At 55.0% G+C, this 24,411-nt stretch overlaps 2 protein-coding genes across 9 annotated transcripts in view; one reads left to right on the forward strand and one right to left on the reverse strand.

Moving 5' to 3' along the window:
- SEMA4D (semaphorin 4D) overlaps positions 1–6,919 on the forward strand; it is a 62,981-nt gene extending 56,062 nt beyond the window's left edge. The window contains exons 17-19 of the mRNA XM_077910337.1: positions 3,306–3,515; positions 5,153–5,250; positions 5,817–6,919. Coding sequence (XP_077766463.1) covers positions 3,306–3,515; positions 5,153–5,250; positions 5,817–5,843 — 335 coding nt within the window. The 3' untranslated portion in view covers positions 5,844–6,919. The remainder of the gene's footprint in view (positions 1–3,305; positions 3,516–5,152; positions 5,251–5,816) is intronic.
- Positions 6,920–7,822: 903 nt separating this feature from the next.
- The window catches only part of SECISBP2 (SECIS binding protein 2), a 47,379-nt gene continuing 30,790 nt past the window's right edge, over positions 7,823–24,411 (reverse strand). For 7 of the 8 annotated variants that reach the window (XM_077910414.1, XM_077910368.1, XM_077910405.1 and 4 more), the window contains 7 exons: positions 18,741–18,907; positions 18,025–18,163; positions 16,565–16,721; positions 15,884–16,104; positions 9,476–9,630; positions 9,034–9,229; positions 7,823–8,655 (listed from right to left, as the gene is read on the reverse strand). In XM_077910414.1, coding sequence (XP_077766540.1) covers positions 8,552–8,655; positions 9,034–9,229; positions 9,476–9,630; positions 15,884–16,104; positions 16,565–16,721; positions 18,025–18,163; positions 18,741–18,907 — 1,139 coding nt within the window. In that variant the 3' untranslated portion in view covers positions 7,823–8,551. The remainder of the gene's footprint in view (positions 8,656–9,033; positions 9,230–9,475; positions 9,631–15,883; positions 16,105–16,564; positions 16,722–18,024; positions 18,164–18,740; positions 18,908–24,411) is intronic. The other variant, XM_077910356.1, reaches the window with a different exon arrangement.

Here is a 24,411-nt window from a genome sequence, read left to right on the forward strand (position 1 = left end):
CATGCCAGAACCAGTTTCTTCTCCAGCTGACACTCCAGCCGCAGCTCCTCCCGCAGCCCCTCCCTTTCCAGGTTTCCCTCCCAGTGTCCCCAAATGGCCTCAGGCCCGGGGGCCATGCAGACCTGGCTTTGGTAAACTGTGACTGGCGGCTGGGCCAGGTCACCTGCCTGTGCCGGGCGTGCCTCGCTGCTCCCCATCTTGCCCCATCTCCGGATTTTCCCCGCGGGGGGTGTGTGTGCACTCACGTGTGCATGCATCTCTGGCCACAGCCGACTGCCAATCGTGCTCTGCAGCCATACCTCCATTCCCAGGCCCTGAGGCCTCAGGGTGCAGAGGAGGGCGTCTCCAAACTGCTGCTCACCTCCCAGGAGGTGACGGGGGGGGGGGGGGGGGGGGCGGGGGGCGCACATCTGCAGTTAGGAAGGTGCTGGCAGGCAGAAGGGATCCTGAGCCCGAGACTGATGTCGGCACATGGCGGGGATGCTTTTCTGCAATAATGACCCCGAGCCCCCTGCCGTGGAGTGCAGCGGGATGAGCAGTCATTGGCAGCGGTACTCCGGCGTGTGTGCACAGGCAGGGAGAGCTGTGAGCCACACCAACACGCCCACGTTCACAGACGTGCAGATCACGCATCTGCCCCCACAGGTGTGCGGACTAGAGCCCCAGGGCTTTGGTGCCCAAGTGGAGCCGTGTGCCCCGCGGGACCCCGCATCCCTGGCAGACTGTGCTCATCACTTCCACAGCTAGGAACGGGTCCTCTGTACGTGAGGGGACTCGGCTACTCATGGTTTTGGCGGTCTCCTAGGTTTTAACCACGATGTTGGAAATCAGAGCCCTTGAAGCCACTGGGGGCTGTGGGGGCCACAGAACGTCCCCTGCTCCCCCACAGTGGCTGTTGGTGCCAGCGTGTCTTGGGGGAAGGGGGGAGGGAGGGTGCTCCGGAAAGGCCAGGCTGGACTGTGCGCGTCGACTCGGGAGCTGGTCATTGTCTGGAAAGGCTGGGACCCCTCCAGGGTGGGCAAGGCGGCCGATCTGTCCCCTTGCAGCTGGCTTGATCCTTAGCATGTCTTTCTGTTGCGATCACCATAGGCTTTTACAGAGCAGTCCTTGCGTGTGGGACCGTCCCCCGCACCTGGCACCCTGTGAAGCTGGGCGCCTGGGCAGGCGACCCCCATGCTCCCACTTACCCACAACGTGGTCTGTGAAGCTCATTTTGCCACGTGCTTCCAGGGATTGGGACCTAGATATTCTCTAGATGTTCTGGGGGTCACTCTCTTCAGCTGACCACAGGGTGCTGGCTGCTTTGCGACAATGTGGGCACTGTGAAGGCTCTGATGGGGTGGAAGAGGCCCCCCTCCCCAGCTGGATCCTGATTTCCATGCAGTTCTGGATCTGGCCATGCAGGACGACGTCCAACTCTGGGTGCAGCCAGTAACTGGCAGGAGGCCCCGGGCATGAGCTCGGAGATGGGCTGGCCCCAGGGTCAGAGGAGACCATATACAAGGGGATGCTTGGGGGAAGGCTTGACAAGCAGGGACACTAGTCACAGATGTGGCCCGAGGACTTGACCCCATCACACTGCCCTCCAACTCTGGGCTCTCAAGGCCCCCACTTCCAGAATCAGGTGTCCTCCCTCAGTGAGGCCACTGCTCTGACGGGCTCTGGTTTTGACACAAGGTAGAATCAGCACTGCACCCACCAGTCCCCTTCAGGCGTGGGGTGGGTTAGGGGCAGGGTGACCCCTGGCAGGTGCTGGAACCCAAGGCCTGGGGAGCCTTCCTGGGGCAGGAGGGCCTGGCCGGCTGTCTGGGCCTGAGTGGCAGTATGCAGGCCCTGCTAACAGGTTTTAACTGTCCCTTTGCCTCCCTGCTCTCCTCTGCATTCAGAAGGAGCCGGATAGCTTTCTAAAAAAGTAAGTAGAACGTAAGTACACCTTTAACATTTTCAGTGCTTTACTGTGGCTAAACGCACAGATTTCAGGCTGCTCAGAAGGTTTTCAGGACCGAGGGGCACATGGTGGTTTGTGTTCTGCCCATGCCCCCCTACAGCATGGGCACCCGGGCATTTTGCTCCTTCAGGTTCTGGCCATATGGCTCAGGTTCTGTCCCAGAGAGGGCTGTAAGAAACCTCCAGAAGCTCCCGTGGCCCATCCAGGTGGCACGTCACCATGGGGCAGTCAGGGGATGGGGGGAGCCCAGGCCCTTTGAAACAGACTTTAGTGTCTGTTCACAGACTGCCTCAACAAGAGTCCGTTTCCAAACTTGATTCGGCTGCTGGGCGGTGGTGTCACATGGCACTCGCAGCAGGTACAGGGAGGGTCAGTGCCCGGCGATGGGCAGCTGCAGGTGTATGCAGACATAGGCAGACCTGTGTGTGTGTTCATGCGTGTGCACACACGTCTGTAGTGCAGATCCTCAGATGCATGCATATCTACATGTGATACACGGACAGAAACATCTTCGACTAGAGGACAAAACGCTTTGTGAAAATCAAATTACAGTAATAGAATAAAAACCCATACATCCTGCACAGAAAACAAGAGGACACTGACAAGGTGTCCACACCACCAGTGTGGCCACAGCGCTGCTGTGGGAAACACGTGCTCCCGCACACATGCGCTCCCTCTGCTGACCGCCCCCCGAGGCCACCGCAGCCTCTGCGGTACCCAGGTTGGCAGGGCAACCAGGTAGACTCGCTGTGAGAAGCGTTCTCAAGCAGGGCTGGCTCTAGTCTGGGTCAGCTTGCAGCCCACCCCTGGGTGCCATCCATGCCTGGCACCCCTCCCCACCCCCTGGGAGCACCCGCTGGCAGCCCCACCCCCTCAGCTTGGCCGGACCGCCTCCAGTTAGGTGCCGGGAGAGCAGGGGTGACCCCCTGGAGGCAGAGCCTCTGGTCACAGGTGGTGGCGGCAGGTCTAGGGCAGGAGATGAAGTTCCCAGGCTCAGACCCTCTGTGCAGAATGGACACCTGCCCCCAGGGCACGGCTCTCAGGTCCCCCATGGCAAAGGGGGCTAGGGGTGCCCAGCTGTGCAGATGTGCTTCTAAAAAGGTACCTAAGGTTTAAGAAGCAGGGAGTCCAGGGGGCAGTGAGGGCACACCTTTTCTCCAAGGACACTGAGGCTCACAGTGGGAATCACCCCAGGCCACCTCCAGGGACACAAGTGCCATCACTCTGAGTCCAGCTGGGACAATGCAGGTCCTTGCCCTGGGTAGCTCATACCACTCATCCCCACCGGGGGCCATGAACACGGGCCCTTAGTGAGAGTCCAGGGGACACCAGGTGGAAACAGTCTGTGTGTCCCCAGGTCCTGCAGACGTTCACTTTGTCTGGGAGAAGAATGGCCGTGAGCTGGAGACATGTGTCCCCACACAGACCCACGGGCTGCACGACGGCAGGACCCACGTGCTCAGCTGGCTGCGAGATGCCCTCCAAGAGAGCGCCGAGTACCGCTGCTCCGTGTTGTCTTCCGCGGGCAACAAGACCTCTGGAGTGCGGGTCACCGTCATGAGACATGGTAAAGAAGGAGCGCGCCGTGCATGGCCAGCCTCCCCGGCGTCCCGCCACTGCCACACGGCCCCCACACCCCGTGCCCACCGCATAGCCACCTGCCGGGTCTCACCCCGGGGTCTGTGAGGTCTTTGTTTGGAGAGCCCGTGTCCCCTGCTGTCTTCACACCGAAGGGCCGGGGTGTGCGCGTCTGGCCTGAAAGCCTTCCCGTCTCCCAGCCGCACTGCACACACTCACACCTCAGTGCCCCCAGGCCTGAGCCCATGCCACCAGGAGCTTTTCCTGAACATGTATTCATTCTGCTCTGCTCCACTTCATGTCCTGTGCTCTTTCTGGAACTATTTTCCCACACGTTGGACCCCCTGGTTTGGTATGGAGCAGGGAAGGGCCCTGGGGCTGTGCTTCCGCGTCCAGATGGCCTGTCCCGGTGCCCGAGTGTCTCCAGGAGGGGTTGCCTCGGTTTCCCCACTGCTGGCCCAGGATTCAGCCTTCTCACGTCTGCTCCCTTCCAGCTGGTGCCTCTGCTTTCAGCCCCCAGGTTTTGTGCTTCCTCTCTAGTCCTGGCCTGTCCTCAGGTTTGCACCTATACTTGGCAATGCTGAAAAGGCCACGTCCTTCTGGGGCAGGCTTGGGGAGAGAAAGATGCTGCAAATAATCGCTTCTACCCAGAACCCCTTTTCTTCCTGTTTCTGTGAAGCGCCCTGCCTGCTGCAGTGAGGACAAACGGAATCGTGACATGAATATGCCCCACAAACTGTGAGGGGTCATGCCGAAGTTGCGGGAATGGCACCGTCAGCCAAGGGGCCACAGGCAGTCTGGGGCGCACTACACTGCCCTGCTCCCTGGGCTATGCTCTGGCCCAGGGCCTCCCAGCTCAGAGCCCGTGAGCAGCAGGCCCCAGCTCTGGTTGTGGCCCTTCTACCGTCACACTACGGGCTGCCCAGGCATGCAGCGGGCAGAGATGCCAGCACAGCCAGGACGGCCAGAATCTGCCTGCCAGCCCGGCCTCCTGGAGATGCAGGGGTGCTAGAGAACGTAGGGGTTCTCTCGGACAGGAGCAAGACGTCCCCTTCTAGCCCCTCGGGGATTAGGACCCCTAAGGCGCCTCGGGAGCCCTTGCCCCGGCCCACTTCTGCTCCAGCAACAAGTTCCGCTTGGTGTCTCAGGGTTCAGGTCCCTGGCACCCACTTTTGAAATCAGCAGCCTGAACTCTGGGCCAGGTCAGTGACACAGTTCACACCTGTGTTTACAAACAAAATCCACGGCGGCCTGCTGCGCCATCTTGACAGCCCCCCAAGTAACTTGCTTTCAAACTCTAGATCAGGCTCCTACTTGCAGCAGGCTGCACAGAGCAGGCAACAGCTGGACGTCAGCCTCCCTCAGGCCAGGCCTCAAAGGGGAGGCAGCACGCCCAACCTGGGGAACTAGACAATTCAAGGGAGCAGAGGACAGAGCCAGCGTGACCTTGGGGACCAGCCGCTAACTGGAGCTGGCAGCCAGGGATGACCTGGGGAAGCCCCCCCAGCCAGGAAGGCAAGGCTGGGAGGTGTCAACACTCCTCGGAATGGCCTCAGTGGATGGTGCGTACCCAGGGTGCCATCAAGGCCTGCAAACCTGACACCTGGTGTCCCCTTTGTCTTGCAGAAGCGACCCACCAGGAGCAGTGGACCAGAGAGCTCGCCGCGTGGAGGGCTGTGGCCGGGGAGCATGACCGCATGATGCGCAGCTGGAGGAAGGCGTGGGTACGTGGCCGGGCTGGGGGTGGGCAAGGGCTGGTGGGCGTCCACTGCCTTGGGGTTTGGTTCGCTGAACAGTTCTTTCTGGAACCTGCAGCCTCAGAGCTCCAGGCAGAGCCCTGAGGAACATCAACAGAATGGGAGGGGGGCACTCACGGAGACAAGTCTGGGGGCCCCACTTGTGGGGAGGTGACTGCTGGGCCTGCAGGGAGCCCCATCCCAGCACCAAGGTGGGAGGACAGGCGTCCCCCGCCCTCACTGCTGCAGCCATCTGGGCAGCTACTAGGCCAGGAAGAAGCCCTACAGCTCAACCACCAGCCTTCAAATGTCCTGGGTTTTGCGGCCACCCAAGACCTCTCCCTGTTGCCAACACAGGCTAAGCGTTTCTGACTCATCCCTTCGAGCGTAGAACATGCAGGGCCCCCTCCCTGAAGGCCACCCCCTTGACCCCAAGGGGGAGCACACGGGGTATGACGCTTGAGGCCCCTTCCTACATCGAGGACAGTGAGGGAAAAGCAGGATGGGCCTTTCTTCTGCTGGGAATTCAAAGACGGGTTGCACTGTTGTTTCAGGAAAGCTGTGACAAGGACACCTTCTAGGCACCAGGAGGTGGTGCCCACCCCTAGCCACACCCCCTGACCCTGCCATGGCTCCAGGACAGCGAACAGTCACCTGGCCTGCTGAGAGGTGGCCCCAACTCAACCTCTGTGACACTAGCCAAAACGTTCTAAAAACTTAGGTGCTTACATGAGACAGAAGAGTCAGCCCGGCAGAAACAGGCCAGCAGGACAGTTAACTACCTATAGATTGCAGATATGTAGACAATGGTGTGCATGACGGCTCGTCTTCCAGAAACACCCGAGTGGATTCCTGTACAGCATGGCCACCCCTGGAGCCCCGTAGCAGCTCTACAGGTTCATGGCCACCCCCCACGCCTGCTGCCGCTCCCTCCTTCACACATGGCCACGGAGCTCCCAGTGCCAGGACAGGCCCAGCAACACCAGTGGCAATATCTGGCCTGATCTTTCAAGTGACAACAAGGTCTCCTGGAGCTTACAGAGACTGTAGGATTCATGGGCTTCCGAGCACATCTCAGAGTGTGAGGGCTGCTCTACGGGGCTCTGTGCGCACCCCGAGCTTATGTGCAGCGGTGCCACGGGGAGGGGGCCTGTGTCCTGGAGCTGCACCTGCAGGCACACTCTGTGTGTGGGACGTGAAAGCCTGATGCTGCACAGCCTGGACCCTGCAGACACTTTCTGCTGCTGGAATGGTTAGCAGAATGCCAGTCCACCAAGACACCACAACCTCTGTGCAACCCCAGCAAATAGATGACCACAGCCTGTGTCCAGACTCCTTCGTTCTGAGGCCGGGGACATCGGAGAGCACAGGCTCCTGAGGACACCAGCTTGGGGTGAGGTCTGCCTGGGATACCTGCCCACCTGGTTCCCAGGCCATCACGCGTGGTGCCCCTGACAGAAGGGCTCAGAGGCCTGAGTCCTCCTTGGTGCTGCTTTCCAGAGCCCTGAGACTTGGCCTAAGTCGGGGGGCTCAGAGTACCTCATGCAGCACCACAATGAGATGTGTGCTTAGCCTAGCAGGGAGGGTTCTGGGGGGAACCCGTGCTTAGGAGTTTGGGGTCTCTGCTCTGTTGAAAAAATAAATAGAAATAAACACAGTGAGCTGAGTGTGTGGTTGGGAGGCCCGGCTCCATGTGCTTCCCGCAGCATTGGCCGCAACAGACCCCCATGTCAGCAGCAGGAGCCTCTGCCGTGAAAGGGACACTGCAGCTTGGCTAACCCCACAGGTCATAGGAGACGCTGGCCCCCTGCGGCTGACGCCGTGTTCACACCTCCCCACTCTGCTTCGGCTTCTCTGCCCCCAGATGAGCTCTGTGCAAGCCACGGGCCAGGGCTGGGGCGCTCAACAGAGACCGGCATATCCTGCTCAGAGTTGTACATTTGATTTCCTCCTTTTAGGTTAACTCTGGAACCTTCCTTCTCCCATAATATCCAATTTTCAAACCTACAAAAGCAGACTTGGTCCCTACTGACACAGCAGGGGGAAAGCCCTCCCTCGTGCCCCTCCTCCCTACCCCACCAAGGGAGCAACCTGGGGGTGGGACTTGGCCTGGGTGACCACGTCACATGCCCCCCACTTACAGGCTCAGAGAGCAGAGAAGCAGGCACCTAGGGTCAGCAAGCATCCAGACGACAGGACATACCGGTGCTTCCACACCACGCCAGCCCTGGCGACACCACATGCCCTTTGTGACGTCACTTCAGTGCGCTCCTCACAGGACACTGGCCTGCCAGACGTGTAACACTTGACACGACCGACTTCCCCTCACACCACCCGCAAAGCCAACGCACTCTGCCGCCCTTCTGAGAAATGGCCAACAATAAAGCTCCATCCTGCCGTCGGCTCTGTGACGGCACAGGGGGCAGATGGGGCCGAGGCAAGGTCCCCTCAGCAAACCTCTCCCCAGGTTCCATCCTCTTCCCTTCAAGCAACAGCCCCTGAGGAGTGCGGACGAGGGCTGAGGAACCACCCATAAGCCTGAGCTCTGGCCACGGGGAGATCAAATCATTGCTCTTTATTCAAAATAAATAAGCCCTCTTACTTACAGCAAAGTATGAAAGCAAACTTCTATCCTGCTGGCCTCCAAGACAGAAACCACATTCAAAGAATATGTTCATTTACAAAAAAGCCTATAGATTATCAAAACTGAAATTTAGGACTTCAATATACATTGCTTCTTTGAAAAATAAAGACAAAAAGGAATAATTCATGTCAAAAGGTCACAGGTTAGAGATCTGATTTTCCTTCTGAGTGAGGCTCATTTTAGCAGACATTCCAAGTACCCCCAAATCTTCCAGCCAAAGAACCAGGTCCCGAGAAAGCCCCCCACCCCAAAAGTGGCCCCACCACACCCGCCTGCTGGCTTCTCCACAGCTGTGCTGGGTCCTTAGGCAAGAACACCAGCCCCAGGGCTGAGGCCCACAGCGGCTGCCACAAACTAACCCAGCTTGGCTCTTCCGCATCAGAGGGGGTTTCCTTCACAGCAGACTCAGGGCACCACACGTTGCAGTCTTCCCAGACAACGTACGCTTACATCCAAAGCTGTGTCTCAGGGCTCTCAGGCAAGGCTCCTGCATCCATTCCAGGAGGCACACCCTGGACCCCCCTTCCCAGTTATCAGCCGCACAGAATAGAATACATCAGGTCAGTGAAAACCTGGGAAGAAAAAGGCCCCGGAGTCTGTCACAGCCCCCTCCTTACCCCACACAACACACACACAGAATTCTTCCTATAAGTTCAGGTTCATCATCTGAGAGGTTGAAGCCTCCAGTGAGTCTTCCAGCTCCAGGGCACAGCGACTGTACGCTTCCAGGTGTCTCCTCCAGATTTCAACTGGAAACAACAAAGTGGCACAGCTGAGGGACATACAGGGATAGTCGGGACAGTCTCTACTGTCCGAAGCGTGCCACCCGTGGCTCAGCCCTATGTGGGCCTGGCAAGGACTCAGCCCAGCCGCCCCCAATCACAGCCACGCTCTGGGAGCAGTACCCATGAGCCCTTGGTGTTTGGTGGGTTTGACGGCCTCCCGCCAGGGACACCACTGTCGTCTAGGCTACACTCTGCAGGTGCCATCTAACACGAGGTCTTGACACCAGCTCTTAAGACAACAGCCAGGACCAACCCGGCCTTCTGCAGGGGGCGCTGCCAGGAAGAGGCCATCCAGGCACTCCGTCCCTTCTGTCAGGTGATGCAGCCCTCCCCGGCACTCACTGTAATGGGGCTCTTCTTTCTCGGCTGTAGGAGCAGGGGGGCTGTCCTGCGTGGAGCAGCCAAGACCCTGCATGGGCGGGTTGGCCAGAGCTGGGGTCCCAGGCTCCCCAGCCAACTCCTGGCGCACGTTCTCCAACATGGTCTTGTAGGCCTGCCGCGCAGCCATCGTCAGCTCGACCATCCTGTGGAACTGGTCCTGGGGCAGAGGTGAGAGCAGAGGTGACACCCCTGACCCACCGGGGACGCTGCCCTCTGGGGGGGAGCAGGGGGACACCCAGTATGGAAGCTGCCTGCCCGAGGCACCTCTGGGACAGCAGTGAGCACAGAGCAGACTCAGGATCGCACCACCGCCCTCGGGCTCAGGGCTGCCCCATGGAAATGTGCCTACAAGCCCAGGCCTCTGCTCCACCCCCACCCCCAAAGAACTCCCCCCACCACTCACCTGGGCCCCATCGTAGCTGAAGATGCCCACCACACTGACAGGGACAGCCTTGTTCAAACTGCGCCCCAGAGCCTTGCGGTTGAGTGCAAACACAAAGGGAATGTTCTGCTCACAGGCGTAATCAATGATGGTGTGCAGCGTGTCATCCAGCCCACCTGGTCAGGGACAGCAGAACAGGGAAATGCATCAAATGCAGCGGGGTGGTGACACTGGCTGCAAAGGGCTTTTTACTACAGAAGGCAACACCCCCAGCTACTTCATTTACTCATGGGCCTGTGCCAGATGCCACCAGGACAAGCCTGCCACCGCAAGTGCATGGTTACTCTCAGCTGCAAGGAGGAAATCAACTCTCCGGGAGAAACGTCCCCAACATAATACACACTGCAACCCCAACACTCTTTCCTTGCATTCTTTCCATTTGCTAGAGATACAAAGAACTCCACTCAGGGAATCACTTAATTTCTGTTTTTCCAATTTATGAAAGGATGTGACATGAGTTCAAATCACCAGCTGGAGCAGAGATGTACACAGGGCAGGTACAGAGAAGGTGCGGAGCTTCCTGCCTGCTACAGGTGTGCCAACTACTCCGGCATCATCTCCTGTGCACTGACCAAGAGGCTCTCCTAACCCAGCCGGGGGGGAGTTCTATGGATGCTTCACCACATGGTCATGATGGACTGAGTCGACCTCCAGCTCCTCCCCTCCCTGCAGGCCAAGGGTAGGGGTGGGATGGGGACAAAGGTTCCAACCTCCCCAATTACTTGGGTGACTCCCTGGCAACCAGCCCCTGCCCAAAGTCCACCTTCATTAACATGACACCTTTACTGAAGTTATCACAGGTATTCCAAGGTGTGAGCCAGAAACCAAGGACAAAGACTAGATAGGAAGTAGAGTCTATTTCGGTCATCTGAACAACCAAATAGGTGTTTCTTACAAATCACAACATTGCATGAGGTGACTATTTCCTGAATACTCAGTGTGCGCCAGGCCGCTAATTAAGCGCCTCGTGCATGTTAGCTCCTGTGTGCACACACCCGGCAGGAGAGAGGCTGCACCCACACAATGGAACCCCAGAGCACACACAGGTTACCAAGTATGTGACAGAGCCCAGCTGTGGGCTCCCTGACCTCCACCACCTGCCCTGCTGCCAAGCAAGGTGCCAGGCAGGGTCCGTGCACGGGGAGAAGAGCCATGGGGCTCTGTGTGCAGGCAATGTGCCTGCCATGCGGGGGGCCCAGGAGCCCCGAATCTTTACCACAAGAGAAGTACATACGGGTGTCTGTGTACAAGTCACGCAGAAATCACGAGTCCTCACACAGGCAAGTGGAACCACCCAGGACAGGTATGGACAGCCACCAGACATCACCACGGGCAGGAACAGACATCACCACAGGCAGGAACAGATTTATCACCAAGTACGAAAGATTTACTGAGTAGCCTCAAGGTGCTCCAGAAGCACAAGAGAACATCTACAGGAAGGCACCTGTGCTCTCAGCCACAACATACCAATTCTGTGCTAACCTAACACTCTGAAATACTTATTACAACTGGGATTTTTTTGAGGAATAAAGAATATGAAAAAATATACATATGAGAACAAGCCTTTAAAAAAGAAAATAGGGGTCCCTGGGTGGCTCAGCAGTTTGGTGTCTGCCTTCAGCCCAGGGTGTGATCCTAGAGTCCTGGGATCGAGTCCCACATCGGGCTCCCTGCATGGAGCCTGCTTCTCCCTCTGCCTGTGTCTTTGACTCTCTCTTTCTCTCCATGTCTCTCATGAATAAATAAGTAAACTCTTTAAAATAAATAAAAGTTGAAAGAAAGAAAGAAAGAAAGAAAGAAAGAAAGAAAGAAAGAAAGAAAGAAAGAGAAAGAAAGAAAGAAAGAAAGAAAGAAAGAAAGAAAGAAAGAAAGAAAGAAAGAAGAAAGAAAGAAAGAAAGAGAAAGAAAGAAAGAAAGAAAGAAAGAAAGAAAGAAAGAAAGAAAGAAAGAGAAAGAAAGAAAGAGAAAGAAAGAAAGAAAGAAAGAAAGAAAGAAAGAAAGAAAGAAAGAAAGAAAGAAAGAAAGAAAATAAATAAATAATACCTGGCTAGCATCACCAGGCACAAGAGCTGCTCAAAGCCACAAGACATAAAAGCAGGGACACGGAGTGGCAGACCAGAGGTCCCCAGATGCTGCTGTCGTGTGCAACCTGAGCAGCCAGGAAGAGCGCTGTGAAGCAGTACAGAAAGGACACCTGGCAAGGCCTCTGGAAAGACCCACCTGAGAAGGAATATGTTCTTCCTAAACAAAAATGAAACCATGGAAGAACCAGGAAAAACAAAAAACAAACAAAAAAAAACACAAACTTACAATAACCTTGGAGTGTTAAGGTGAAAGAATGGCATAAAACCTAAAATGTAATAAAAACACAAAAATAGAAAACGCTATTATCATAACACCCAAAATACATTTAAAAAATAGGAAAATGACAAACCAGAGAAACATTTACAACTCTTACCCAAAAGGCTTTACTATATAAAAAAGCACAAGTCGCTATTAAAAAGATCAACATCCCAAAAGACAACGGGCAAAGAACATGAACCACCAAGTCCTTTAATAAGTAAGCAGCTGCTCACCTCCCCCAAGCACGCACACTCCACAGAAGGCAGGGTCAGGCACGGGCACAACCGGCTCTGGGTACAGGCGGAGGTGCAGAACCCATGCAACCCACAAATACACCCACCCTCACGCCCTCAGTGTGGAAGCCACAGACACGTTCCCACAAGCAGAAAGGACAAGAATGCAAGATGCATCCTTGTTCACAGCTGTTGGCATCTGGAAAGAACCGTGCAGAGTCTGTGCACGATGCTAAGAGCTGGACCCCCAGACTAACCACAAAGCTAAAAACAAGGGCCAAAGGGCCAGGGTGCCAGACCTCCCTCTGTCTCTCTCACACACACACACCCTGCCTACCAAGGACACATCGAATGTGGCAATGCTGGTTGCCTCTGGGGGCTGCAGGAATCTGGGGGACTTATTCCTCAAAAGGAAACCCAGCATCTGGCTCACCAGGTGGCACGGCCTGCCCCAGCACGTGCCTGAGAAGGAAATGTCTCCCTGTGCCCCTATCACCTGGCACTAGTTACAGGATTATCCAATTTTCTTTCAAGAGAGGAACTTCTCAAAAGCATGGCCTGCTGCTCTGGGAACTGAGAACTCACTCTGCAGCCGGCTGGATCAGAGTTAACATTCAGGGCCCACATCCATTAATTCTGCCCACCCCCTGGCCAGATCCTCCTGAAGACAAGAGGAAGTGAGGAGGAAGTTAGCTCTGGGGACAGATATGTTCAAGGAAAGCCACACTCCCGGGTTGGCAGGGAAGCGGGCAGAGGGGGATGTGGGCAGGGTGGGGTCCTTGACTAGAATCACAGTGACTCTTTCCCAACTTCCCGCTGGAGACTCCTGTGCCCCTGGGGGTTCGCCACGTGGTCTCTCTCTACCTCGTGTCCCCCACCCTCAGAGCTGGTCACAAATGCTTTGCTGTCCCGTCAAAGGGCCCGCTCTCCAGGTCTCCCCAGGCTGGCACCAGGGCCTGGGTTTCCAGAGGGCTCCCACCATGCTAGCTGGTCAGAGGAGCTTCAGGGTGGCAATGACAAGGTTCATGCTGATTACCAGTCGGGTCAGGCAGGGGGTGCCCACGTGACCAGAAGACCTGGACATGATGTCCTAGGAGCTTCCCAGGCAGACGACTCTCCACACGTGCATCCCGAGTGACTCCCCTGGGAGAGACTGGAAGGCTGGGTCTGTCTCACACGGCGGCGAGGCTAGATAGTTCTGCTCCACCCAACACCTAGCCTGCATTATCAGGGAGAGCTGAAAGCAACTCCAAGGGCCAGCTTCCCAGGATTCAGACGACGACACAACCTAGAACAAGCAAATGCTCAGGACAACTGCTGTTTGAAATTCAACTTCTGAACCACTAGGGGGAAGACCAACCTGAGCAGACGCAGTACTTTCACACAGTCTAAGAGGCCACGATACTAAGTTTTTCCTTTAAAATGACTGCAAGCCACTGCCTATCTCTTTTAAGAAGAAAACATTTATGAGGTATAATAATCAAGCTGCTTTGGCCTCAAAGCAGAAATACCTCTAAGAACTGATGACGAACAGCGTATCTGAATGTGCAACCAATGCAGACGCCTGTTGGCCAGGCCTGACCCCTCTGCCCGGTCAGAGGAAGGAAGGCAGCTCACGGGAAAGGCACGGTGGACCGCCCACTGCACACACATACCCATTTTCTTAGTCTGTTTTTTAAGGACACAAATCACAGGAGAATTCAAGACCAGAGCAGGAAGCTCTAATGGAAAGACAACTGAGCCGGCCAACCGGCCAGTGAGGCCAGCGCGGGGAGCCTGGAGCTGGCCATCTACAGCCTAGCACCAATTCCCTGGGGCCTGGCGGCTACAAGCAACACTGGGCACCTTCCAAATGGAGCAAAGCTCTGAAGAGGTGACGGCAAGCTGGCGTGCGTCACCCAGGCAATGCCGGAAGCTGCACTTCTAGGGGCGAATGTGAGGACGGACTCAGGGTGGATGCTGGGGCCCCACACCAGGGGGAGCATCTTGCCTAGGGGACTCAGAGACATGCCCTCGGGGGCTCTCCAGCACAACAGCAGCCCCACTGGTCAGCCAAGAGTGGGGACCCTGGAGTAGCAGCATCTTTGAAAAACATGCTCAAAATGCTCAATTCTGGGGTCCAGGGGCCCTGCTCTGGCAGGGAGTCAGGGTGATGCTCACATTCACTAGCTGGAGAAGCACTGCCCTACAACGCAGCTCCTGGCCTCTACATGCCAGCCTCGCTAGCTTCCTGGCAGCTGAGGACACAGGTGCCCAGGGGCCACTGGCCATCTGCAGAAGCATCTAGCCAGAGACCCAAACGGCAAAGCAGCAGCCAGGAAGGCTCTTGGGGGGCAGGAGCTGCACACCCCTACATCTTTTCCACACACAGCTCAGGGCACGGACCCAGCTCCAAAGTAGCAGCAGTGGCAACAAACACAGAGACTTCAGGACAACAAACACAGCTCCCGAAAGTCAGAAATGGAAAACTTTGCCATGGTTTAGAAGACGCAGGTGAGGAAGATGCCATTCTGTAGGGCAGAAAACAGAACCAAGGAAAGGCTGAAAAGATGGCGCAGAAGACACTGCTTGGTGCCGTATGCTCCAGAGGCAGCAAAGGGGCCCTGCATGCAGGTGTACAAGTGGGGGTCTGCGTGCTACCCACCATCCTCCCAGGGAGGAGGGAGGACAATGGAGAGCGGGTGAAGGAGAGCAGGCCTCTGGAGAGCCAGCAGACTGGGCTCTGAGTCCTGGTTCCTGGACGCACCCCTGCACCTGCCTTTTCATGAGCCCCCAGGGAACACGCTCAGGGCAAACAGGAAAAGCACACAAGTAGGCACCAGTACCCCCACACGCCAGGGGGGCCAGGGAAGGGCAACCCCAGGAAGATGGCTGCAGAGAGGTGCAGAGAGCCCCCAAGGAGCCCAGGTGAAGCTGTGGAATGCCCCAGGCATCCTGTCTTAGAGGAGGCTCAGGCTGCAGGCAGGAGCTTAAGGGCTGCCTGGTGTTATAGCCCAGCGCTGTGATTGGACCCAAGTGAGGGGCGCAGCCAACACACAACCAAACGGCAGGTGCCTGAAGCCCCCTTCTGTCCCATTCCGGTGTTGAGGCCCACCCTCAGCTAGGACCAGGACATGGTGAGCAGGCAACAAGCAGGTCTAGCTGCTGCTCTTGGACCCTGGGTGCCCAACACAAGCCAGGAAACCTCAAGTCTTCAGCTGCGAAACGGCAGCCAGAAAAGCCCAGGGCAGGATCCAGACGTGTTCCCTGCAAGTAAACTGTGCAATATGGGAGAAGAAGGTGCCCAGTAAAGGACTCCATATGCTCTGCAGGCTCCCTTGGTCCCCTTGGCAGAGGAGGACACGGGACCAGCATCCCCCTAACACGCAGCCTGAGGAGGGCCACAGGGGACACGTCACAGCCTGAGTCTGTGTGTCACCTCACCCAGCCCACTGCATCCCATGAGACACAGCCAACTTTCCAGGGCCAGTAAGATGGCCAAGCCCGTGGACAAACCGCATCCTTAAATTAGTGGACAGGGGAGTGGTCACAGACATAGCAAGTAAGTTCAAAACAGACTGCCTGGCTGCCACTCACAGACTTCCTGCAGCACGGCCTCTAGGGCCCCCCATGCCCCCCAACAGAGGGACAGCATCCCAGCCACCAGAGGCCTGCATGGGCCGGAGCGCACAGGGGCCTGGCTGCCTCAGAGAGCAGGACACCGGGTGGCCAAGTAAACGCTGCAAACACGGCCCTCAGTCAGAGAGGAGAGAACCAAACCAGCCCTAGCAGCCGGGCCCACAGCCCTTGTTACCTTTCGACTGGATCTTCTCACAGTTGGGAGAGATGATGATGCATTTGAGCTTCCTGAGTTTCAGATGCTTGAGGACCTCCCGCAGCCCCAGCACGAGTCGGCGTTTGGTCTTAGCCTTGACTGGATCCTTCTGGTACATGCGGTCTTGGAATCGCACCAGCTCCTTCAGCAGATCCGTGACACAGGCATCCACCTCCTTGCTCAGCATCTGGCTGCAGTAGCTGAAACAAGGTTCCTGCTGGCGGCAGCCCTCTCGGGAATCACAGCACTGAGCAGTCCGTGCCCAAGAGCTGGGGCTCACCTCTACACCCGGCTTCCCCTGATGGCCCGCCACACACCCCGTGGCAACTACTGCCCATGAGAACCCATAAGTGGGATATGCCCTGGGAGAAACGTGGGACGGGAAAGACAGAGTTCCCTCAGAAATTACAGACATTTACCTCGAAAGGGAGCCCACCCCCCAACACACACGTCCATTGAAGTGCACCTCCCATACCACGTGTGTAGGGCAAGGATCTGCAGAAGCAGATTAGGTGGCCTTGCCCTGGGCTACGACAAGGATGAAGGCTGGGGCCTAGATCGGCAGTATGAGTGCACCAGGGCAGCAGGGCCCCACGCTCAACATCACAGTGAGCACATCCGTCCCATCCCCACAGGGGGCACAGCACCACAGCCACTCACTCCCTGAATCTCCGGCTGTGGATCTTGGGGCAGCTGGCGCCATTGGGCACCAGGTGGCAGCCCTCCGCCTCCTTCTGGAGCTCAGCTCTCGGCGGCTCTTCTGACCCGCTCTCCACTGCGGGAGCAGAGGACAGCACCTCCTCCGGCCCCTCTGCAACTTCACAGAGACACAAGTCAGGGCACAGCACCTGCAGGGCTGGGCACTCAGGCCGAGGATGGAGGCCACCTGTGCACACTCATGGGGCAGCAAATACGGGGCAGCCCCCCTCCCGGTACCATGGCGGGTGGCAGAGCCATGAAAGATGGGAACAGCTAGGGGACGCAGAAGGACTGGACGACTTTCTGCTCTGCCTGGAGGTGCCTCCGACCTCCACTTAAGCTGGTATTTACTGTGGCAAAATATTCATAAAATATACCATCCTGACCATTATTAAATATGCGGTTTGGCTGCCAAAACTGGTTTTTAATTTTCAAATTTAACCTGAAGTTCATAATGGGAAGTTTTAAGAACAGTTTTAGCATTCCCAGTTCTTCATACGATGATTGAATTCATTCCTTTAGCAAACAAATATAAAAAACATCTGAACCCAAATACCTAAACTATGAGCTTCAAGTTCACAGTTCCCAAATTACTTCCAGAGACTTCCAAAGGTCAAGTGAGATAACAGCACCAGAGAGAGAAACTACCCGCCAGGAGGGCAAAGGTGACAAAGACAGCCTCCTGTGGGCTGACTTCTCCCCCACCTGTGGGCAGACCTGCTGGAACACCTGGAAGCCTATCTGGTGGAAGCCTGAGGGCAGATGGCAGTGGACCGACCCCTGGAGCCCATAGTCCCACCTGGGCACATGCCACAGGAGAGAGTGCTTACGTCCTGCGCGCACGCTGACCTACTTCTACTGACCCCGAGAGGGAACTCCCAGAACGTCCACCTGCCAGCTGGCACGTGAACATGCCTGAATGCCATGCAGCGATGACAATCAGAACCCACTCCTACAGGCCACAGACACACGGCTGGGTGCAGAGGCAGACTGCAAGATCCCACTAGAATGAGGTCAGGGCTGTGGCCCTGGGCCAGAGGGCAGGGGGGCTGTCCTGCTTCTGAGCTGGGTGTGGTACTCACTGTATGAGACGTCCTCCAGCCACACACCAATCTGGGAGACTGTTCTGAACACACAGCTCAATAAAAGGCTTCCTAACATGTTCTATCTATGAGACCTGACTCTCACGCTGGGGGAAGCAGCTCTGAAGTCAGGGTCATTCACTCTCACGGCAACTTCAAGCTATAAGGACCACCCAATGCCACACAGATTGCACTCGGGGCCTCGCCCCCTGTCCCCTGACATGTCCCCACACCCCACACAGAGGCACAGGCATCAGGAGCTCTACCCGCCCACTGGGATGCCCTTTCCTCTCAAGTCACTGCACGGTCCTCTGGGCAGCCAGCACAAGCGCTCAGTACCTGAGGGGTCAACCTGCTCGAAGGCCTCATCGTCACCGCCGCTCTCCCCGTCCGGCACAGCGTCACTGGCAGGAGCTGGGCTCACAGCATTTTCTTGGAGACGCTGCTGCTTTCTCTCCTGCCGTTCTTTCAAAATGATCTTTAAAATTAAATAAGCAATTGAAACACCTAAATACTTATGTTAAAAATAAGCTCTTTTGCAAAATAAACCAATTTCAGCTTGCAGCATCATGCCTTTTTGCGTTCCCACAGCAGCGACATGCCCTCCATCCCCCAAGAGGCTGGGACACATGTCCCCCAAGTGTGCAGAGCACATGTCCCCCAAGTGTGCAGAGCAGGGTATGCAGGGTATGCAGGACCCGGGCCAGACACCACAGGCTGCGACAGCCCCTGCAGAACCCACACTCAAAAATCTCAACACCAGACAGATCACCCAAGGGAGGATGAGGGCAGCAGAGTGTGAACAAGTAGGAGGCAACCCCCCATCCCTGGCTCTGTCTGCATCACTGGAGAACAAAGAGCCCTGCCTCTACAGCAGAGACACCCTGCCTCGTACCCTCTGCCGTCCCACTCAGGGAGAGGACCATGTGTCAGAGAATCACGCACACACCTGGTAGAGCACATTCAGGTAAACATGTGGAGAGCCGTAAGGGATAACAGACACAGGAGAGCTCACAGGTTTCCTAGCACCCAGTTTCGAGGGGAATAGCACATACCTTCTTCAACGAGGTTGGCTTCTTGGCCTTGGGGACCTCCCTCTGCTTCCCCTTCTTCATCAGCGGGGCGCTGGAGTCCAAGGGGTTGTGTGGGGTCTTCACCTGGCTGAAGTGGTGGCCCTTCTTCCCCGACGCAGTGTCCCTGGAGAGAACCGGCACCGCCCCAACTGCAACACAGAGGGGACATGCATCAGGCCAACTGCCGCACCAGCTCACGGACCTCACTCACCCCATGGAAGATGTTGATTACACAGTCTTCTCATTGGCAACTCAATGAAGTTTAGTATCTTCTGGTAGAGATCCAAAAAACTATCAACTTATTTGAGGACAATCAGCGTCCCATCCCTGTGACGGAATCTCCACGTTGTTCAGGAAGTGAACAGCGGGTGGACCCCACCTTCTGAAACCAAGGTATTTCCAGACAGTGCGTACTTGTGATGGCTCTTTTGAGGGAGTCTCTCCCCACACTGTTCAGTTGACGTGGCCTCTGCAGAAGTGGACTACTGGTTTCCACACATGCATCTTCTCTCTCACTAGCTTGTCTAAGATTCTCTCAAGTTTTCCAGGCAGAAACATACTGTCATCCTAGGTCCCCTCATACACAGCTGGTGGCAAGCCTCCACCATAAATACAAGATCACAATCTGCTCAGCACTCCTGCTGCATTTTCCCAAATCTTGCTCTACTTCTCACCTAGCTCTTGCTCCGAGGAAACTGGTTATTCGTGGCTACCTCTTTTCCCTACCTTTCAGTCAGGACAGCTTTCCGGCTCATACCCAAGAAGAGAAAACAGTATGACAACAAACCCCAGGTACTCACTGCCCAGCTGCAAAACCATCACTGTCTTCCCAAACATCATCAGACCTGCCCTCGCTGGGTTTGAAGTACATTGTAGAGTTACTGGTGTCTTCTCAATCGGGCCTGCCCAGTGCCCTATGGAGAGCACAGCAGCACTGCCCCTAGCTCTCAGCCACTTCTAGTCATGACTCCACAGCATTGCTGGCAGCTCTGCAACTGTGCTTCCCCCTCATTATAGGTTTGAAACATACACATGCCAAGCTCATTTTGAAAAACCACCCCATGCAGACCCTGCTGACACCTGTTCACTCTGTCCCCGATACCACTTCCCAGTGCAGGACCTCAGCTGGGCACCTGTGACTCCTACTGCCTGGCCCCTCCTGTCTGCCCAGTTGCCAGGCGACGCTCCACACAGCATTAGCAATGAGCCCGGGAGTCCCTTCCACATGCACAATGAGGTCGACCAGCTCCCATCCCTGAAACTGGACAAAACTCTAAAAAATCATGTCAGCCCTCTAGGAAGTGACCAAAGGCTTATCACAAACTATGGAGCCTTACTAGTGCGTTCTATCAAAGTCCAGTAAGAACAGCACCAGCCTGGGCGTCTTATCCAGGCTGCTCTCATTCAATCCCTGCTGACAGCTAGTTGGACCAGGGGAGAGAGGCCGTGAAAACCTGCAGCTTCACTGCTCCTGCCAGAAGGAGCTGCTCGATTTAGAACATGATCATTCAGAGACATGATCCAGCAAGAGACAGTATAGCCAGCCCGAGCCGTGGTCCTCTACAGGCAAGCAATAGGGCAAGAGCAAGTCTACCCCACATCCCAGACAATGACAGAGCCCCCTGCAAGTGCAGGAGTCACAGGAGTCCAAGGACACTGAGCCAGGGCAGGCCTGACCACAGCCTGCAAGCTGAATGCACTCCAAACCCACACATACTTGTGAACAGACAGCAGAGGCTATGCAATCTTGATGCATTTGAGCACAACCTCCAACACATCTGTGCTGGGTGGACAGGCAGGGGTGGCCTCTGGAAAGCCAAAAACAGTAAGAACAGGGAGAAATAACTGAGCTGAGGCATCAGTAACCACACAGCATGTGGAAAACAGCCTTCAGATTCAGACCAACGCACTTACTAAATAAAACCCAAGAAATGAAATCATAACCATCACTACTCTCAGGGAAGGAAAAATAAATTCAGAATCCAGAGCTGTTACAACTTATTAACTAAAATATTCGGTATTCAACACAAAATTAGAGACTTTCAAAGAAACAAGGAAGTGTGACCCACACTTTGGGAAAAGGAAGAGAAACTGCCTAAGAGGCACCCACTGTGAGATGTGGCCAAAACTTCAAGGCAACTCTAAGAACACAGCTGAACCTAGGGTTTCAATTAACAGAAACTGTAAAAAGGAGGTCAGCAACAGATATGACATGGCAAAAAAAATCAGAGAAGCTGAAGATACATCAATACAAACTATTCAGTTTCCTGAAAAAACTTAAAGAGATAAAGAAAAGTGAACTGAGCCTGAGCGACCAATGGGGCATCAACAAGCAGAATAATATACATGTGTAACGGGGGGGGGGGGGGGGGAGAAAAACAAAAAAGTTTCAGGAGAAATAAAGGCCCCAAACTTCCCAAATCTGATGAAAGCATTAGTCTCCAGAGCCAACACAGCCAACCAAGGTGGGATGCATATACAGAGACATATCAGACATGCCCCAGCCCGAGCACTGAAGGCCAGAGGAAGAGAACCCATGGAGAACAGCAAGGGGACAACTGCTCATCACAGAATGGGCACAGGATTGTGCCCATGACATGTCACGGGCAATAGTGGAGGCCAAAGCACAGGAGACACCCTCATCTTACTGTGCTGCACAGACCCTGGGTGTTTCATAGACTGAAGGCTGGTGATAACCCTGTGTTGGCAAGTCTCCTGGCACCACCTTCCTAACCAAACTTGTACTTCAGGTCTGTGTCGCAATTCTCATAATTTCTTCAATTTCTCATTACTATTATTGATTATGGGGATCTGTGACCAGTGATCTTTGGTTCTATTATTATAATGTTTCGGGCACCACAAGCTGTGCCTATGTAGACGGCCAACTTAATCCCTGTCTCTCCCTATCTCTTTGGGCCCATTCCCAGAAACAAGACAGTACTGAAATGAGGCCAAGTAACAACCCTACAGTGGCCTCTATGTGTTCCAGCAAAAGGAAGGCATGCTGAAAGCCGAGATGGGCCAAAAGCTAGGCTTCTTGTGTTAAACAGCTCTCAATACGAAGGTGGTTTCTGAAGGAAATTATAGATGCATAGCAAATACACAATTGATAGGAAAGTGAAATAGCTTTACTGCTGATAATGGAAAACGTTTAGTGGGTAAAAGGTCAAACCAACTGCAAAGTTCCCTTCAACCAAAGCCTCACCCAGAGCAAGGTCCTGATTCTGTTCAATCCCATGAAGGCTGAGAGAGGGAAGGAAGCTGCAGAAGTCAAGTCTGAGGCTAGTAGAGACTGGTTCATGAGGTATAAGGAAGGAAGGCATGTCCATGGCATGAAGGTGCCAGGCGATGCAGCAAGTGCTGGTGTAGAAGCTGCAGCAAGTGATCCAGAAGATCTAGCTGAGATCATTAACAAAGGCGGCTACCAACCGATTGCCAGTGTGGTTGAAAGAGCCTCCCATGGGAAGAAGATGTCATCTAGGACTTGTGTGTTTAGAGAGGAAAAGTCCGTGCCTGGCTTCAGAGGTTCCGAGGATAGGCTGATTGTGTGTTGTAGGCACTAAGGCAGTTGGTGACTTTAAGTTGAAGCCAATGCTCTCTGACCATTCCGAAAATCCTTGGGCCTTTAAGAATTATGCTAAAGTTTACTTCTGGGGAAGACAGCAAAGTAAAAGGATCCTAGGCTCACCTCATCCCACAGTTACATCTAGGTAAAACCCACTATAGTGTAAGTAACCCAGAAAAAGGACCCAAAGACTAGCAGAACAGACACACCACAGCTAAATGTACAGAAGATGCCACATCAAAGAGGGTAGGAAGGGTGGAGACACGGTCTGGGGCCCAAAGGACCCTCAGGACTGTCCATAGGAGGGAGAAATGCACCAGGTGCAGAGAGCGCTGACCCACACCAAGACCTGCACTGGGAAGAGGAGTCACCATAGCATTTGGCTTTGAAAACCAGACTCACCTAACATTGTGATCTCTTACAATGAGTGGGGCTGAGCACCTGAAACTTTAAGAATCAGTGGCTCAGCTCTGGGAAAGCTGGAGGGTGATAGGCAACTGCAACCTGCCCGTAGAGAGACAGCACAATGGCCTCGCAGAGACACAGCAGCTGAGCAGCAGCAGGCTGAAACACGTGGGGTAGACATGAGGAACATCTGTTTGCTGCTCTCAGAGCCTATGTGGCAGGGGCAGGGATCCCTAGGAGATGCTCCAAGAACAAGAGCTGGTGGGTGCCACTTCTGTCCCTACCCCCCAGCCAAGATACACTGACACCTGCAGGAACCAGCAACGTGGACTCTCCCCTCCTGGTTTGATTAACAGCACGTTCCCCCCTCTATCCCAGCCTCCACAGGAGTCCTCCTTGGCTGGCACCATGCACCTCACCCCTACTCTTCTGCAGCCCTGGCCTCTCTGTCCTGGTTGGGCCTCCACAGATTTCCCTGTCCACTGCAGATCCCCACCGGTGCTGGACCAGTGTGCACCCTGCTGGCACCAGGAGCCTAGTCCCCGTGTCCTCCTGTGAATCTAACACCTCCAACATACCCTAGGCCCAAGCCCATCCAAATCAGTGCCACAAGCCTAGCAGTGTGCCAGCAACCCTGAGAGAGGCCAGCACCATTCCACAGTGATTCCTGCCCCTAAGAGAGGAGGAGATTGGGGAATCCCTGGGTGGCTTGGCAGTTTAGCACCAGCCTTTAGCCGGGGGCGCGATCCTGGAGACCCAGGATCGGGTCCCACGTCAGGCTCCCTGCATGGAGCCTGCTCTTCCCTCTACCTGTGTCTCTGCGCCTCTCTCTCTCTCTCTCTCATGAATAAATAAAATCTCTTTTTTTTTTTTTTAAGAAAAAAAAAAAATAAAAAGAGGGAGATAACCACACACACCAGTCCCCCTGTGGCCCCAGCAGAGGGCTGGGGTCAGACAACTGGCCACACTGCAGGGCCTGGCCACCAACAAAAGCTTCTCAGGAGACAACACAGGGAAAGCGCCCTGCAGTCTGGTACCTACCACAGCTCTGGCAAACACCTGGTCTGACACAACTAAGCCCAAGGCAGCCCAGACTGGCCCACCACTAACCCAGGAACCAAACCCTGCTCAATGGCAAAGAGAGCCACTGCAGACCACTGGACTGAAGGAAAACGTGCTGAGGCCACAGGAGCAGGGCACACGCCACACACAGAGGAGACAGCCCCTGAAATGCCAGCCTCGAGGGAATAGGAGACACAACACACAGAAACAGACACAGGGAATTAGACAAAGTGAGGAGAAGAGAAGAATATGTCCCACAGAAAGAACAGGACAAAATCACAGCAACACAGAGAGCTACACAAAAACGGTGATAAGTAATATGCCTCGCAGGGAATGTGAAGATATGGTCATGAAGATCCTCGCTGGACTTGAGAAAACAGTGGGGGAGCTCAGAGAGACCCCTGACACAGACACAGAAAACATATAAAGAACCAATCAGAGATGAAGAACTCAGAAAGTAACATTAAAAATATTCTACATGGAATAAATGGTAGATGAGAGGAAGCAGAAGAACCCATCAGTGACCTCAAGGCCAGAACAATGGAAAACAAGCAAGCTGAACAGGAAAGAGAAAAAGAGTAAGAAATTAAAATACACCCAGGGAACTCAAGAGACACCATC

This window comes from Canis aureus, chromosome 1, assembly GCF_053574225.1.
Source record: "Canis aureus isolate CA01 chromosome 1, VMU_Caureus_v.1.0, whole genome shotgun sequence".
Lineage (NCBI taxonomy): Eukaryota > Metazoa > Chordata > Mammalia > Carnivora > Canidae > Canis > Canis aureus.